An 18179-nucleotide genomic window follows, 5' to 3' on the forward strand; every position below is an offset into this window, starting at 1 on the left:
TTAAATATCTTTTTTTATTATTAACACATCATTAAAGTCTACATTTTGTTTATATTATTAACGGTTATGATTCGTTACCAAGTGTGAATTTTCATAATAACATTAAAAAGAGACATCTATTAAATTATTGATTGACTCTTCAAAAATATCTAATATATCAGTGATATTTCCATGTGATTCGGATTGTTCAATCTTTTCCTTGTTGACGTTGGATGATGACGATGTAGACGAGGTTGTTGGTGAAGGACTACTTTGTTGTGCTTTTTGTTGTAGCTTTGAGAGTTCACTCAACATTGATTTCTGAATGTTCTTGAGGAACGGTGAAATTTCGTATTCCAGTGGGAATTTGAATTGGGCGGGTTGACTTGGGTAGGCATCTGGCACCTCCACGATCAGAGTTACCGGTGGTCTATTGGACTCCTCATTGAAAGTAAAATGAAGTCTGAGAGTAGAATCTTTTTCGTCGAGTATCGTCTCGATCGTGTAGAGATTGCGTTGAACTGCAGACTGAATTTCCTGTTTGATACGATCGCCACGCACCAACGATCGCTTGTAGTAAGAGAGAATCGAGTCGGCATTCTCCCACTGCCAATTACAGAGTGGTTGTACCAAATAGAGTTCTGCATCCGTTGAGATCTGAATGGATGGAGTATTTTGAATGAAAAGCGGTGGATTCGATTTAGATCCTTTCCACAGTGATGATACTTCAGAACTCTGGAAATGAATATATAAATTCTGTGAATGATTACTATATAATTCAGAAACAACAATTGTCTAAACAAAAAGGTTTCAGATATAAATATATTTAGTTAGTTTCCAATATTAGTATAAAAAGAATATAGTTTCTTACATCATTATCTATTAATACAGCAGGTAATAGTGTATTATCTAATTTTGATTTCTTAATTAAATCATTCTTTAGTTCATTGATAAATAACTTTTTCTTTTCGTGTGGATCGTTGGAGGTTCTTTGCTTTTTGTAAAGTTCAGAATCTGCCAGTTCCTTTAAATATGATTTACGCTTTGGTGTGATATCTCTGCTAGGTGGTGCGTCTGTGAATGGATTATGAAGAATTGGATTCTTGAACCATAGTATATGAGTTCTCGATGTAACTCCACCGGCCCTATCCAAATAGGAATTGGAAATGAATCTCTTTGATCGTTCAAAAGTTGAGAGAATATCCTTTTCAATGGACAACAATGTATCGTTTGATGTTCCATTAAGTGAATTAATAAAGGTTTTCATATGTTGTTCTTCATTTTGTAAATTCTATTATAACAATAAAATGATTGATTATTAATTAATTAATTACTATTTTAAAAGCTATTTAAAAACAACTTACATGATAGATGGTTGTCAACATTTTCTCACCATTTTCAAGATCTTCATATTTAATAAGAGGTGTTTCATTGGTTTGCTTGACTAGGTTGATGAGATCGAGAAGTCGCTTCTTGTTGTTTGCCATCTGTGGATTGGATGAGTCGACGTTTTGTATGATGGGTTCGACAGTTGGGATGATTGACTTGAGCTTCTTGATGGAGTCCCAATATTTCTGATCGGGCATTGTTGGTTTGCTTGGAAGGTGTGGTGATGGTTGTTGGTTTTGTTGGTGTTGTGGATGTACTTGAGGTGGTGGTGGTGGTGGTGTATTGGCACTGAATTTCGCTGACGATGCTACTAATGGCGATGGTGCACCCGGTTGGAATGGGTTAGGTGGAGGTTGGTTTCCTCTGTTGAGAGCGGGTGGCTGTACTGCAGCACCTCCGATTACTCCTGCATTCGGAATGGTATTGTTTGGTTGTGTCGCTTGTTGTTTGGCGGCGATCTTTCCAGTGGGAAGAGGTGGCATGTTAGCAGAAGGAAGTGGTTGTTGTTGTGGGTGTTGTTGCATGTTCATTGTTGATTGTTGGTTCGGTTGGGTTTGTAATTGCTGTTGTGGTTGTTGATTTGGATGTTGTTGTTGTTGTTGTTGCTGCTGTTGTTGTCCTTGTGCTTGTGCCTGGGCATGGGCTTGTTGTTGTGCAATAATCTGTTGTTTAGCGGTCTGATGAATCTGTATATATATTCCCTGCATTTCCGATTTAAGTTGTTCTGATTCGCTTTGGAACGCAGGGTTCTTGTCAATCTCGTTGTTTCTCATACTCTTTTGCTGGTAGAGTGCAAGAAGTTGTTGAAGTTGTGGATTGGTCGTTGCAAGTTTATTTAGTATAGCTATTGAAATTTGTTGTTGTTGTGGTTGTGGTTGTGTATGTGGTTGTCCTTGTTGTCCTGGTTGTTGTAAGTTCATCATTGGTGACTGACCTGGTTGTGTCATTACTCTTTGTTGCTGTTGTGGTTGTTGTTGTTGTTGCTGTTGAGACTGACCTGCAGGACCATTAAAAAGATGTGGACTTTGTGTGGTCACAGTTGCTGCTCCAGCATTTCCAACAGGTACATGTTGCTGTTGCTGCTGCTGCTGCTGCTGCTGCTGCTGTTGTTGTTGTTGCTGTTGTTGTTGTTGTTGCTGTGGATTAAAATTGGTATTTTGTATTTGTTGTTGAGGTAGCATATTTTGGTTGTATTGATTTTGAAAATTAGAATTTACAGGATGATGTTGCATTTGGGGTTGTTGTTTTAAATTTGGTGGATGAGGTTGTTGTTGCTGTTGTTGTATATTCATATGTCCATTTGGTTGCTGTTGTGGTTGTTGTTGTTGTTGTTGTTGCATTGGTTGTTGTTGCATATTCATATGTCCATTTGGTTGCTGTTGTGTTTGAAACTGTTGTTGTTGCATTGGTTGTTGTTGCTGTTGCATAGGTTGTTGTTGCTGCTGCATAGGTTGTTGTTGTTGTTGTTGTTGTTGTTGTTGTATAGGCTGCTGCTGCATAGGTTGTTGCTGTTGTTGCTGCATTGGCTGTTGCTGTTGCATAGGTTGCTGTTGTTGTAAAGTCTGTTGTTGTTGCGGCTGTTGAGCTTGCATTGGTTGTGGTTGTTGCTGCTGTTGCTGTCTCTGCTTTCTGTTTTGTTTCAAGAGCCATCACCAGCTTGGCTATCGATTGAATATATTTCTCTTTCTAAACAATATTTATTGTACATCTTGATAGTTAGTCTAAAATGTAATTACTACCTGTCTAATAAAAACATATATATATATAATTACAGAATCATGTTTCATATCAAAAATCTTTTTCTCTAGATTGTTAGCTCTTTCAAATAGATTTCCATCATCTTTTTCATGCTTTAACAAATGCATCCTATTTGTAACAATTCAAACATTAGTAAAACATTAGAATTGCTATATATATACTTATTAATACTATTATTATACATACAATCTCTGCACCAACTCTTGACGCTCAAAATCTTTAATAGTTACTCTCCAATCCTCCATCCTTTATATAAATAAAAATAGTGATAATAATTTTCATTAATCCACCACTTAAGTTTTTAATTTATTTTTTTGAAAACACCAAACAAAAATAAATAAAATTTTATACAATTTTTTTTTGTCGTCATTTTTCTCTTCAAAAATCTTTAAATTGTTAAAAAATAGATCAGATTTGATAATCAACCGATCAAATATAGAATAGAATATAGATAACATAAGAGAATGAGTAGTAGTAATAATAATGATTTTGATGATTTCTATGGTGATGACGATCATGATATAAATATGTTTAGTAATGATGCCATAAGATCTCAAAATAATATATTTCCTGTAAGTTTGTCTTATATATCTTTATAATTGAATAAATAGAATTTTTTTTATTAATAAACTATTTATTATTTATTTATTTATTTAAATTTATAGATTGGATATCAAGATGGTCTTGAAGATGGAAAGAATCAAACATTACAACGTGGATTTAATGAAGGTTTGAAAGAATCGTCAGAGATTGCCTACAAGTGGTCATTGCTCATCGGTGCCATCAGCTCCCTCGATGTGTTCTATCATCATAACAAATCAATGGTCAGTGAAGAGCAATCGAAACTCATCACATCGTTGGAGGATATGCAATCAAGACTCAAAGCAATATTGAACCTACATTGCTCACCACCTACCATAGATATGTTAAAAGTGAAATTCAACAACTATAGTCATACTGATACAACTGAATCAGATCTATCGGCACACCTATCAAAGGCAACCATTACAAGCAACAAAGTAGATTCCTGTTGTAAGAGTAGTAGTAGTAGTAGTTGTTGTGAAGATGGTGATGATAGTGGTTGTTGTGGTGGAAGTAACAACAAACAATCATCGAATTGTAAATCACAACAACAACAAGAAGCAGAAGAAGAATCATGTAATAGCGATGTTGATGGCGACAATAGTGGTTGTTGTGGTGGTCGTGGAGATGACGGTGGTTGTTGTAAGAAATCGGAGGAAGAGGAATCAACAACAACAACAATAAAGACAACAACATTGACATCAACATCTGCACCAATCATCCACATTGAAGAGGATAAAGAGTTGTTTAATAAGCTATGTGGAGAATGCAAAGAGATATTCAATCGATTTGGATTGGATGGTAATGCCATCATCTCCAGCTGCGTAGAGAAACAGTTTAGAGTTATCAATACCCAAAATTAACCCGAACGTTCTAAAAGTAGTTGTAGTAACAACAGTAGTAGTAGTAGTATCAACAACATCGATACCAATCATCTACATCCAAAAGACGATCGTTGGTCATGAAACACCACCACCGGTGGTGGTGCACTCCTATGAAAAGCAACAAACTATCAGTAACGTAAAAGAACTGCTAGCATTGTCAATCTTAGAAATGGTCATGATTCTCACCTATCTATATGATCCACCGTAAACATTTAAAGATGTTCGTTCCTTAACAATTCTTAACAAATCTTATCAATAATTTAAAAATAATCAAACAAACAATAAATAAACAAATAATTTTGCAAACAACAAGTCGACGACGAAAAAAATGATCTCTTCATTTTTTTATTTTATTTTTTGAACATTATCTTTTTTTATTTTTTAATATTAATTACATTGTTAGTTATTCTTATTTAACAGAATAATAGATAGATTGATCGATAATGTCAGCACAAGTACAAGCACAAGTTCAAGCTATACAAGAACAAATCATTAAAGCAAGAGAAGAGTTTCAAACTCATGAAAAAGGTATATATATATATATGTTCATAGGAGAATACATTATGTATTATTTCGTTATAGTTTGAGAAGAGTATTAACATATTATCTATTATTGTTGTTGTTATTTATTATTATTATTATTATTATTATTATTAAAACAATAGAATTACAAAAGATAGCACAAGCTAGAACAACATTATTGACACAACAAAATGAGAATGAACTTGTAAAGAAAGAATTTGATTTGTTGGATAGTGAAGCTAATATCTACAAGTTGATAGGTCCTGTATTATTTAAACAATCAAAAACAGAAGCTGAAACAACTATTGCTGCTCGTTTAGATCTAATTACAAAGAATTTGTATGTCTTCTTTAGATTTGCTTTTTAAAAAGGTAATCTAACCACTAACCAATCAATTAATCAATTAAAACAACAGGAAACAAGTAGAAACAAACTATAAAGATACAGAAAAGAAAGCACTTGATCAAAGAAATAAGGTTTGATATAGATATTTTATATTATTAAAATTAAGATTACTAGAATCAATGATTATTAACTATAATAATTACTATTATACCTTTTCATTCAGATTTTTGAATTACAAAACAAGATAAAGACAATTGCTGCTCAAGTTCAACAACAACAACAACAACAGCAACAACAACAACAACAACAATAATAATAATAATATAATAATAAAATAAAACATATAAAGATAAATAATTTAATGTTTGGGTTTGTCGGTAGGTTAGGTCATTCATTTTATTTAAATGTTTTGTTCGATTAGGTTCGGTTTGTTTGTTTTAAAAGAATTGAATAGGTGTAGTATTACTACTATCACTACTATTATTATTACAATTGTTATTATTATTATTATTACTATCAATATCACTATTATTAGTGTTTAAAAGATTATATAATTCAAATATAGATTTACAAATAATAGGTTCATATTGTTTGAAGCATCCATTGATATCAAAGAATTGTCCAGTTGTTTTGTCTAGAATATCATAGTTTATAACGAGTTGTGGCTGTATATCTAATATCTTCATTAGCAGTGAGTCTACCAACACTGGTTTCAAATGGGATGCAGCACTTGCTCCTCCACTAAAACCATATGATATTAATACTATAATAGTAAGAAAGAAAATAAGATGAATGTTAGATTATTTTCGTATAAAAATACGTTGACCGATTGATCGATTGAATACATACCTGCAGGTTTACCATTCCATTCTTGACGTACATGATCTAAACAATTTTTGATTGATGGAGGATAACCATAGTTATACTCTGGTGTAATGAAAATAAAACCGGATTTCTCTGCAACCTCTCGACTCCATCGACTGGTAGTCGCTTCATTGATTTTCGTGGTATTGCTATGAGCAGTGCTGGCGGTAAATTCAAACATTGGCGTTGGAGCACTTGTATTCCATGTCTTCAAATCGATCACGCTATACTCTATAAAATCTGATTTCGGCACAGTCCTAAGAATCCATTCGGTAATTGAATTTCCAATTCTGGTGTCTCTGGCACCTGATACAATCACACCAATCTTATGTTTACTTTGTGTTGTAACAACATCCATAAATATATATATATTATATTAAATAAAATAAACTTTTTTATAAAAAAATAAAAATAAAATAAAATAAATAAATAAATAATAAATAATAATTAAAGAATGTAACAATAGTAATCTAACTACTATGATGATAGTTTAGATTTAAATTCAATGTATCTTTTTGTAAAAAGAAATTTTCACGATGCTAAAAATAACTAAAATATTATTTCTATTTTGTTTGATATGTTTAACTTATGATTGAGGATCTTGTGTTGTTGTTTTATAATTAAATTATTATATTATATTCTATTATATTAATTAAGTGAATTATTTTTAGTGTGAAGAAGTCCTCTGATTGATCTGTGGTTGTATGAAATGTGTGTATTGTGTTTGAGGGTAAGTCTATGTATTGTTTTTTTTTTAGTGTTTTGAATTATGTTTGTGGAAAAAGAGGAGGATGGGTATATGAAACCTCAAACTTAAGTATTATTACAATGACACAGATAGATATATATAAAAAAGTCAAATTTTGTTCCACCTGCACCTCAATCCAGGTGTAATTTAAATTGAAAGAAATTAATGAGATGTGGCTCTCAAACTGAAAAAAAAAACGGCACATATTTTTTTCAAAAATTTACAAAAAAACCATGGTTTTATACCCACTATTTAAAGGGTGACGAACTTTCCCTCTTTTTAAATTTATTGTTTTTGTAATTTTTTTTATTTAGATCTGTAGATTTCACCAAAAAGCGACTTGTGACAATAGATTCTTTTTCCCAAAATGGACATACAACGGTAGATCAATTTTTTTTTTCTAAAATAAATCAAAAACTTTCGATTTTGTATGGAACGCTTCTTCTTTTGTTTGTTTTTCACAAGACATCTAAATTTGTTAATAGCAATAATCGGCAGTTTCAAAGCTTTACTAAATTGTTAAAGGATAGCTTATAATGCAATCAAATCAAAGTTTGTTTTATTTTTTTTTTGATGATTTGATTTAAATCGAAAAAATCTAGCCTTGTCTTTCCTCCAAATAAAGCTTAATAAAATTTCAGTTGAAGAATAATGATAATTGCTTTATTAGCTTAGCTTTGCTTACTTTTAAAACTGCAGTTGAATGACAGTGTTGGTTGGTCGATTGATTTTATTGGATGAATCGAATAGAATAATGATGATGATGATGATGATGATAAGATTTTACATGTTGTCGACGTGAATTGATTTTTCCAATTGAGTGTATTGTTCATAGAATCTTTGGAGCAAGGTGGTACTGTATGTGATATCGGCAACACCACATGTTTCTCTGATGCTGTGCATACTGAGTTGTGGATTACCAATGTCGACAGTCTTGATACCGTAGCTACCAGAGATGATTGGACCGATGGTGCTACCGCATGCCGAGTCGTTCTTGACAAGGAACTCTTGCACTGGAACACCGTTACGCTTGGCGAGCTCGAGAATGTAAAAGGCAGAGGTGCTGTCTGTTGCGTAGCGCAGGTTGGCGTTGTACTTGATGACTGGACCCTTGTTCATCTGTGGACGATGGAGTGGTTCGTGCATGTCGGCGTAGTTTGGATGGACGGCATGAGCCATGTCCGCAGAGATCAAGAATGACTTTCTCATGGAGATGTCAGAGAGCACTGTCAGGTTGTCGGATGGCGAGGCAAAACATTGGTTGATACGGTCGACAGTGTCAACAATCAATGGAGCACAGGCACCCTGTGGCGATGTAGATCCAACCTCTTCATTGTCAAAGAGCACTGCAGAAAGAACAGATTCCTCGTTCTTGAGATGCTCATCAGAGATATTCAAGAGCGCTTCGATCGAGCAGTACGACATACAGAGATTGTCGAGACGTGGCGAGTGGATATACTCTGAGAGAGCACCACCGATGGTTCCTGGCTGAGTGTCACATACGGACAAGTCGAAATTAACGATATCACCGACGGCACAGTGTAACTCCTTCGAGAGAATGTCAAGCAAGAGTGGGTGGTGTTTGGTGTTGTCGACGTTCTCGTCCAATCCAACGAGTTTAGAGTTGAGTTGACTGGCGATTATTGGTACGAGGTGACGTTGAGTGTTCATCTTGAAACCGTCGGTGTTGACCGAACGATCTAAATGGATGGCCAACGATGGGATACGGAGGAGAGCACGCTTGATGTGAACCAACTTGGATTCATAGTTGTTCTCACCGACCTTGACAATGACACGACCAGCCAAAGTCAAATCACGATCGAACCAAGTATACCAAAGTCCACCACCATAGGTTTCACAACCAACCTGTAAATATCCAACGGATTCAACCTTGGAAATTGGTCTTACTTTCAAATTTGGACTGTCAGTATGAGCAGCTGTAATTGCAAATCCATTACCAGCAACCTTATTATTTAATTATTATTGATTAGTTTAATAATAAAACTAAATTGATTTATCTTTATTATCAATAATTCATACACAAATTTCACTCTCACTCTCACTCTTTCTCCCTTTTTTGATCTATTCAGTTTAGTTTACTTACAAAACGACCACCAACACAGAATGCGGATAAACAAGATTGATTACGAATGAAAAAGTATTTTCCATTGGGTTTCAGATCCCATTTTGTCTTTTCAGAGAGTTGTACATAACCCTTTTGCTTCAAGACGTCGGCAAGCACCGCAACAGCGTGGTAAGGTGATGGTGAGTTATCAATAAAGTTAATGAATTTGTTGGCGTGTGGAATGAATGGATCCATTTTCTTATATAATTGTTCTAGTGTTACTGTTGTTGTTGTAGTAGTAGTTGTTGTTTTAGATTGTTCTGATGATAATTTAATTTGACTATTAGTACTCGTAAAGTAATGATTTCGATTAGATCTGACTAAACTACTGCTATTACTGCTATTGATACCAATAAATAATCTAGTATTTATTGATTTACTAATGAATGAAGTTGGTTTTGATAAAAAAGAAGAATAGATAGAATTACAAAGTATTCTCTTACTACTATTGAACATCTATATCAAAAAAAAAAAAAATGAAATAATTAAAGTTTTTTAAACTGATTATTAATTCGGTGATCAGTGAATGGTTTGTGTTTTCGAAAAACAAAAAAGTGGGGTGAAATTTGATGATCAAAATAATGTTAATATCATTAATATTATTATTATTTTAAATTAATTTTTATTATATTAATAACTGATAGATTCTGGTTTCTGTGATTGTTGTTTTTTATCACTATTCTCTTCATCATCATCATCTTCTTCTTCTTCTTGTTGTTGTTTTCTTTTAGTCTTTGAAACTTCTACAGCTTGCTTGATACGTTTAATATCAAACTTCTTGATTGCAGTGTTATCAAACTTTCTCTTTACTAAAACACTGTTGTCTTTGTCTTTATCTTCCTCTGATTCCGAATCACTATCGTTGTCTTTCTCTTTACTATTATTTACATTGTTTTTGGAGTTTACTTTTGTCTCTTTGGTGGACTTTGATTGCTTCTTGCTAGCAACTGCTGGTTCACCATCGGATGACTCTTCTTCACTGCTATCGACAACAGCTTTTTGTCGTTTATTCTTATTCTTTGAGTTGGAGTCTGAATCATCGTCGTCTGAACTATCTTGTTTCTTCTTTTTCTTCTTTTCGACAGTTTGTTTCTTTTTCTCCATCTGTTTCATCTTCTTTGAATTGACAACTCTCTTTACTCTAACAATTTCCTCATCTGAACTATCTTTACTATTCTTGCTAATCTCTTTTTCTTCTTCTTCTTCTTCTTCCTCCTCAGAGCTTTCTTTCTCTCTATTATTATTCTTTGTTGGTGGTGGTGGTGTCTTCTTAGTATTATTTTGTTTCGATGATTTCTTTTCCTTAACTTCTTTCTCTTCTTCTTCTTCTTCTTCTTCCTCTTCTTCACTTGAGCTATCTTTCTTCTTTTTCTTTATCTCTTTAGCTTGTTTCTTGTTGTTCCTCGATTTAGTTTCTTTAGTTTGCTTACTCTTATTGCTCTTAACTTCCAACTGTTTACTTTTCTTTTTATTCTTATTACTTATTACTGATCTTGTCACACGCTTGGGTTCCTCTTCACTTTCCTCATTATCTTCTTCTTTATTCTCTTCCTCTACATCATTACTAGCTGTTTCTTTTATATTAACAACCACATTATCTACATCCATTGCATCAGATTCATCCTCACTTGTGTTTGATTTCTTTGTTGACTTCTTCTCATTATTCTTACTATTAATATTTGATTTCTTTGATAACTCTTTTTCCTCTTGCTCCTCTTCCTCTTGTTCTTCTTCCTCTTGATCCTCCTTCTCTACTTCTTTTTCTTCTTCTTTTTCTTCTTCTTTTTCTTCTTCTTTGTCTTCCTCTTGTTCTTCTTCCTCTTTTTCTTCATCTACTTTATGTTTACTTCTATTTTGTTCCTTATCTAAAACCGATAGTTCTACTTTTTCGATTTGTTTGTGTAGGAACGATAGATATGAGTGATTATACAGTTTGCTCTCTGGAATGGTGAATTCACCTTTCTTTGACACCTCTAATTTGAAAAGTTTGAATAACTTCTTAACTGTCTTTGATGAACAATAATCTTTCTCGACAATCGATGTTTTGAAGGTATGCATTGTGAATTTGCCTTTGAGTTGTGAAGCTTCTCTCTCACGTAATGACATTGCACTTATCAGGTTATCCTTTACCCACATCAGTATTGCATCTCCATTCGATTTCTTTGTGATGATCTTGATGTACTTGGTGATACGCTTCTGATCTGCCTTCTCCTCTAGAGTGACAACCTTATCGCCAAGAGAAATCTCGTCGTCAGATGAATAGTTATCGACACCCTCCTCTTCTTCTTCTTTCTTCTTCTCTTCTTCTTCCTCATCGATCTTACTGGATCTCTTAATCATAGCATCATCCTCATCACTATCCAAATAAGTTTCATTCTTATCTTCTTCTGCTTGTCTCTGTTTCTTTGTCAGCCTAGACTTGGTAGGTATCTTGTCTTGCTGGTATTCACCACTGTCACCAAGAGGATCGGATTCAATGTCAGCAAGCTTATCATCCAAATCCATTGCGATAATGGAGTTGACAGACTTGGGTGTGAGTAGCTTGAGGTATAGTAGATTGCTGTTCTCTGCCTTCTTAAAGTATCGCTCTAGTATTTGACTGATGATCTCTAGCAGTTCGGTAGCATTCTTATCTCTGGAGATGATTGGATCATTCAAGAAACTATTGAACATATAGAATATCGATAATCTATAAAAACAACCTTCAAGTCCAATCGAAATGAATCGCTTCACCAGCGACACCAATTGGAAGTTGGTGGTCTGTGAATTTGAGATCCACTTGCCGAGCAGATTACACAGATTGTTGATAATGTCGGGATGAGCAAAGTCAGAGATGAAACTTTCGATACTCATTGATTTAGTAGCCAACTCTTGTTGTTTCTCATTGTCTCTCTCCAGTTCATCTTCATAGTCTTTGTCACTGTTGTCTTCATTGTCTTCATTGTTGTCTTTGTCACCAGCTTCACCTTCGTTGTCGTCATCATCACCATCCTCCTTATCAACATGAACTCTTGTAGCGGACATCTTTGATTTCTTCTTGATGGATATAGCATTGCTATCTTGCAACTTGCAGAATTGGTCGAGCATATGGATGGTGGTGTATGCCAAATTGGTGATGTCAAGCAACATGGCATTGGAATGGACTCTGGCATCGTAACGTCTCATGAGTTTAACAACACCGGAAAGGAACACCTCCCTATTGAAATAGATCTTCTGTTGCATCTTTCTTGACATGTTGACTATCTCCTGCTGGTCGGACGACGCCATGTACGAGAGGATCGAAACCATCGAGCAAAGCGTAGAAACAGTATTCTCCAGCGGAACATAATCAACCTTGCGTATATTGGTGTGTCCCATGTACAGCTCTATACATTCAAATATAAAATTGAATGTATTCAATGAGAGAGTAGATGCAACACATCCAAGTATAATATTATCCAGTGATGATTGACCATCACTTTCAGTTGTATTATTATTATTATTGTTGTTGTTATTGGCAATATCACGATTTCTACTTTGTAACATGGTCAAGGCGAATGATGTAAAGAAGTAGGTGAAAGATAAAAAGTTGAAACGATCCGACTCGAGAATCGATGATTCCGAACGAGAGAGTTCGTAGACAACGATCTCCATGAGCACATTGTAACAACCATCGAGGAATTGAGTTGCCCATTCACGGAGAATTCCTAGTAGATACTGTGAGGAGTGAGATTGAGGTCTGGAGGTCATTCCCTTCTTCTTTCCGTGTAGCAACGTTGTATTGGCATCGACACTCTTTGACAGATTCGATAGTGTCAGTGGTTGGCTGGTTAGCTGTCTTATCTCTGTGGCACCATCGGCAGATGGCAAAGCGTTATTATAGATTCTCGAGCCACCCGACACAGCACTGGCAATCTGAGTAAAAGTACCACGGAATCTCGAAGCAGAAGACGATCCTCTATTTGCATTATTCAACTTTTTCAAATTGTTTTCTTTCATTCTCAATTGTGCAAGTGGATCGACTGACTGTTGTTGTTGTTTCTTTTGTTGTTGTTGTAGTAGTTGTTGTTGAGATGTAGTGTCTTGAGTGATTTCAAGATCAATCGGTGCCAACCAAACATTCTGTGGATTCTCACGTCCAAGTATCTCTGAGAATATCTCCAATAGCAACAAAGAAAACAATGGATTTGAACTAAACAGCTTGTTTTCCTTCATTGTCTGTGATAATGTTAAGAATAACTCTAAGAATTTCTCTCTTTATAATATAAAATTATGAATAAGAATATGTTAATATTTGTTGAGTATTTAAACTATAACAAAACGACATACTTATAAAGTAATATAATGAATTCTTCTTGCATGAAGAATTGATGTTCTTTGGCATTGGAAGCATCTGGATCTGGTATCTTTACGATGTTTCTAATTAACGAGAGCACGAGTTCGATGAGTGCACAGTCAGTCTTTGATTGCGGTGAATTAGAACGTGACTCTGAGTAGAGTCGTCCAATTGGATCTCTAAGCAACGAGAGTAATAGAGCAATGAACTCCTTATTGATAAACGACTCTTTGAAATCACATAGAATCTCCTTTTGTTTTGCTATGTTCTGTGAATCCCTATTGATTGGAAGTGTAAACTTTACCATAATTTTCACTGATCAAGTTAATGTTGATTGATTGGTTAGACATGACATGTTAGCATTTTAGTTTGTTATTATTATTATTACTATCGGTATGGTACATCATAGTTACTACATACATATATTTATAATTAAAATAGTATCATCAGGATAATGTAAAGCAAGAGGTATCAACTTCTTTGATATGATACTCCAACTGCCGATTGTGATGAATACATCTCTATATTGCTCGTCATCTCTCTTTAGTTGACGAAACAGTTCACTTAGAGCAGCAAGACACTCTTCACCCTTAACAAACACCTTTTTCTTGTCGGAGTTTGTTTCGAATTGACCCAACTCCTCCACTATATTTATAAGATTTTGTTCATCCATAATGATCGAACACCTTATATATTATTATTACTATATAGTTTATTATGCAAAATTCAATATTCTATCTATTTCTTAATTTAATATAAAAACAATATAATAATAATAATTTAATATAACATTATTTATAAGATTAATAATAAACCTATATGCTATAAAATAATCCTTATAATATTATCTGCTCTGTTGTGAAAAGTTGATCGCGCGCCAAAATTTAAAAAAAAATAAATTCATTTGTTTTGATTTTTTAAAGACAGATCAACATTTCAAGATTAAGAATGACAATAACTTATATATAATTGGCTTTATATCATTAATTTAGTCAAACCGATGATCATCAGTTTTCGGAAATTGAACACTTCGAACCAAGTTGTTGTAAAAGTTTAATCATCAAGAAGAAAATATATAAAGTTGACAACAACTTTATAATGGAATATTTAAAATCAATAGCTATATGTATTCTGTTATTTAAATTTATTTGTTTAAGGAAATAGTATAGTATTTTTATGATACCATTCAATTATCATTTAAATTTAAGGAATATCTAATATATCTTTAAAAAAAGGAATTTTTAGATATTTTTAAAACTATAGTTTTATTTACAATTCTTTATTAATATTCGGCTTAGTATGATTGAACTATTTATTTATTCCCACCATTCTGCATTCGGTGAGAATATATTCCTGCTAACCTTATTATTGCTTTGACCAATTTTGTTTTCCATCTTTCTGTCTTTTATTTGGCATATTTGTAGTCCATAGTTGGAATCAATCATATCAGACTGTCGATATAAATTATGAATACTCTCTATATTTAAATAGAATTAGAATTATATTATAGATTTTGAATAAAAAGTTGTATCTTTCACTCACTGTATAACATTTAGTAAGTAATGAGACCAATTTAAAATCTATGCTGTAAATAATAGTTGATTCTTAAAGAACGATCTAGATAAATTATAATTAGAAAAAATATTAAGTAGTACTTTTGTTACTCAACTATTTTATCTAGCTACTATTTTAATTTAAACTCCACTATAATACTATGATTGTTTGCTATTATAATACGGTTAATTCATTTTTAAAGTTAAAGTCTATTTGAATATTTTAATTGCAAAGATATTCCATTGTTTATCTGATATTTGTAGTAGTAACAACCAATTGCTTTGGTTTTTTTCTTTTTATTATTCTATCCATTAATCGATTAAATTATCTATCAAATCATGTTAATCTAGTCACTAAAAACCAATCGAAACGATAGAAAGATACAGGTGAACATGATAACAACCATCAATATTGTTATTTATCACTACCAATGAAAATAATACAAAATCACACCACAAACACCACTCCACATCTGACAAATGATCACGAGGTGTAATATCATGGTATAATTTGATGTATTGCTGCATATATATCGATTGATCACGATGATACAATAAAAAATATATATCAATCATTTCTTGTAAAATCTTGAATAAATTATTCACACATTATTTATTCTACTCAGTAACTCTATATTATAATAAGATATCTATCAAAGTTACCGAGTATGATGAACTGTTTATCTAAACAAAAATGTGTGAAGAAGCGGAAAAAAAAACATGCTAAAAGGTTATCATTATTATTGATAATATTGTGAGTAGGTAATAATAAAGAACAATTGTTGGTGCTAATACTACATAAATCTATTCGGAAATGTTAAAACCGACAAAACAAAGAAGGTTCTTCGAATTGGGATTAGGATTCTACAAGCTTTTTTTTTTTGTTTTTTTGATTCGAATTTTTAAATGTTTGAGATTTTATAAAGATTATAAAGGTGGTCAACTAAATAAATACTTGACAAACCATATCCAAGCCTTTGTAATGAGATTATTAGTTATCGATTTATAATGTTAAAAAATTGACTGATCTCTCTAATTGAAGTAAAAAAAAAAAAAAATCAAAGGTTGAAATTTTAAAAGATTCTATCATGATCATAGAACATGTTTGTGGAAAAAAAAAAACTTTCATTTTAATTTTATTATTTTTGATTTTTTTTTTATTGATTTTTTCATATTTTTAATAAGTCAATGAAGCAAAGGAAATTTCTTCTTCAGATATCTATCGTTGTATATCAAATCATTCATTCTTTCACTACTGATATATATTAAAACTATATCATTATATACTGTTAGTTTGTTTGTTGTGCACTTGTAATACTTTAGTATTGTAAATCAAAATATATATTTAGAAGTAAAAATGACTTTCTCAAATCCGATTCAAGGTAATAAACTACTCCGATCGATCAATTTAGATATAATATTATCTATATCTTTTTTTTTTGACAAAAATAAAAAACAATCAAAATCAATATCTAATCAATCAAATTTTTAAATTAATTAGACGAAGCCAATAGATTGGGTATCAAAATCGAAGATGAAGACTTTGCACAGAAATTGGACAATCAAGACACTCTAAAGTCATTTAAAGAGAAATTTCATTTCCCAATGGTAAAGGATGTCTGCAAGTGCGATGAACAGAAAAAGAATGAATCACCAGTGATCTATATGACTGGTAACAGTTTGGGATTGCAGCCAAAGGCTATCAGATCAGAGTTGGAGGGTTATCTTAACGATTGGCAGAGATACGCTGTCGAAGGACACCACAAGGGTGAACACCCATGGATTTCGATCGATGAGGAGATTCAAGAGTCACTCGCACAGGTCGTTGGTGCCAAACCATCGGAAGTCTGTCCAATGAACACACTCTCTGTAAATCTACACGTGATGATGTCAAACTTTTATAAACCAACTCAACAACGTCACAAGATCGTAATTGAAGCCGGTGCATTCCCATCTGATTTAGTAAGTAGTTCAACTTCAACTTCAATTTCAATAACACATTTCTAATCCATTCACATAACCAACCAACTTATATTTATATTAGTATATTGCAGAATCACAAATTAGACACAATGGATTCAATCCAGATACTTCATTGATTAAATTGGAACCACTCGCAAATGAATTTACAATCTCCACCGATAGAATCAAGAGTATCCTTTCAGAGCATGGTGAATCGATTGCTATGGTGATGATCGGTGGTGTACAATTCTTCACTGGACAACTTTTCGATATGAAAGAGATCACTGCATTCGCACAATCGTTGGGTGCTGTCGTAGGTTGGGATTTGGCACATGCCGCCGGTAACGTCGAGCTGCAACTCCACGATTGGAATGTCGATTTCGCGTGTTGGTGTTCCTACAAGTACTTGAACTCCGGTCCAGGTTGCATCGGTGGTTTATTTGTACACGAGCGTCACACTCGTGAGTTTGACTCGCACACCGACAAGCGTCTACTCGGTTGGTTCGGCAACAAGTTGGCCAACCGTTTCAAAAAGGAGACAATCTTTGAGGCTGAAGAAGGTGCTCTCGGATTCCGTTGTTCCAATCCATCGGTTGCCGATTGCACATCGCTGAGAGCATCGCTTGCCATCACCAACGGTGCTAGCATCGCAGCGTTGCGTGCCAAATCGTTGTTGTTGACATCGTACCTCGAGACACTGCTGTTGAGCATCAAGGGTGACCACAGTTTCTCGATTATCACACCAAGAGATCCAACTCAACGTGGAGCACAACTCTCACTACACATTGGAGGTAAGGTTTCAGCAGCGAAACTCAAAGTGTCACTCCTCAACGCCGGTGTTGTTTGTGACGTCAGAGATCCAAACGTAATCCGTGTCTCACCAGCACCACTCTACACCAGTTTCACAGACGTAAAGAATTTCGTAAACATTTTAATCAAATCATTGAGCGAATAGAATACATTAAGATAACAATAACCATCAAAAAAATAAATAGATAATCATATATGTTGTATTAATTAAATTTGCAAAAAAAAAAAAAAGATAAAGATCACTAATTAACATTTTTAAAGTAATGTTTTATATTTTATTTGATTGTACAAATTTGTTGTTGTTGTTGTTGTTTGATGATGATTGTTAAATAGATATCATTTA

General features: G+C 33.5%; 7 protein-coding genes across 7 annotated transcripts; 3 read left to right on the top strand and 4 right to left on the bottom strand.

Moving 5' to 3' along the window:
• Positions 1 to 102: 102 nt before the first annotated feature.
• On the bottom strand, positions 103 to 3371 carry PPL_07106 (uncharacterized protein; the record flags this gene model as incomplete). Its single annotated transcript, XM_020577950.1, has 5 exons — positions 103 to 714; positions 851 to 1270; positions 1344 to 2993; positions 3141 to 3234; positions 3313 to 3371. 5 exons carry the CDS (start codon positions 3369 to 3371, stop codon positions 103 to 105), a joined length of 2835 nt encoding a protein of 944 aa, XP_020432398.1.
• Positions 3372 to 3590: 219 nt separating this feature from the next.
• On the top strand, positions 3591 to 4571 carry PPL_07107 (Yae1 family protein; the record flags this gene model as incomplete). The annotated part of the gene is made up of 2 exons (XM_020577951.1): positions 3591 to 3698; positions 3792 to 4571. The coding sequence occupies 2 exons, from the start codon at positions 3591 to 3593 to the stop codon at positions 4569 to 4571; spliced, it is 888 nt and encodes a 295-aa protein (XP_020432399.1).
• Positions 4572 to 5035: 464 nt separating this feature from the next.
• pfdn6 (prefoldin beta-like domain containing protein) lies at positions 5036 to 5772 on the top strand (the record flags this gene model as incomplete). Its single annotated transcript, XM_020577952.1, has 4 exons — positions 5036 to 5120; positions 5258 to 5453; positions 5530 to 5590; positions 5683 to 5772. The coding sequence occupies 4 exons, from the start codon at positions 5036 to 5038 to the stop codon at positions 5770 to 5772; spliced, it is 432 nt and encodes a 143-aa protein (XP_020432400.1).
• Positions 5773 to 5896: 124 nt separating this feature from the next.
• On the bottom strand, positions 5897 to 6681 carry PPL_07109 (NADPH-dependent FMN reductase; the record flags this gene model as incomplete). Its single annotated transcript, XM_020577953.1, has 2 exons — positions 5897 to 6222; positions 6309 to 6681. 2 exons carry the CDS (start codon positions 6679 to 6681, stop codon positions 5897 to 5899), a joined length of 699 nt encoding a protein of 232 aa, XP_020432401.1.
• Positions 6682 to 7742: 1061 nt separating this feature from the next.
• Positions 7743 to 9652, bottom strand: dnpep (M18 family aminopeptidase; the record flags this gene model as incomplete). The annotated part of the gene is made up of 3 exons (XM_020577954.1): positions 7743 to 7927; positions 7977 to 9036; positions 9176 to 9652. The coding sequence occupies 3 exons, from the start codon at positions 9650 to 9652 to the stop codon at positions 7743 to 7745; spliced, it is 1722 nt and encodes a 573-aa protein (XP_020432402.1).
• Positions 9653 to 9826: 174 nt separating this feature from the next.
• PPL_07111 (timeless family protein) lies at positions 9827 to 14184 on the bottom strand (the record flags this gene model as incomplete). The annotated part of the gene is made up of 3 exons (XM_020577955.1): positions 9827 to 13430; positions 13505 to 13826; positions 13932 to 14184. 3 exons carry the CDS (start codon positions 14182 to 14184, stop codon positions 9827 to 9829), a joined length of 4179 nt encoding a protein of 1392 aa, XP_020432403.1.
• Positions 14185 to 14609: 425 nt separating this feature from the next.
• On the top strand, positions 14610 to 17981 carry kynu (kynureninase; the record flags this gene model as incomplete). Its single annotated transcript, XM_020577956.1, has 5 exons — positions 14610 to 14637; positions 15268 to 15330; positions 16250 to 16291; positions 16566 to 17026; positions 17109 to 17981. The coding sequence occupies 5 exons, from the start codon at positions 14610 to 14612 to the stop codon at positions 17979 to 17981; spliced, it is 1467 nt and encodes a 488-aa protein (XP_020432404.1).
• Between the last annotated feature and the right edge of the window lie 198 nt (positions 17982 to 18179).

This window comes from Heterostelium album (assembly GCF_000004825.1).
Source record: "Heterostelium album PN500 unplaced genomic scaffold PPL_scaffold6, whole genome shotgun sequence".
NCBI lineage: Eukaryota > Evosea > Eumycetozoa > Acytosteliales > Acytosteliaceae > Heterostelium > Heterostelium album.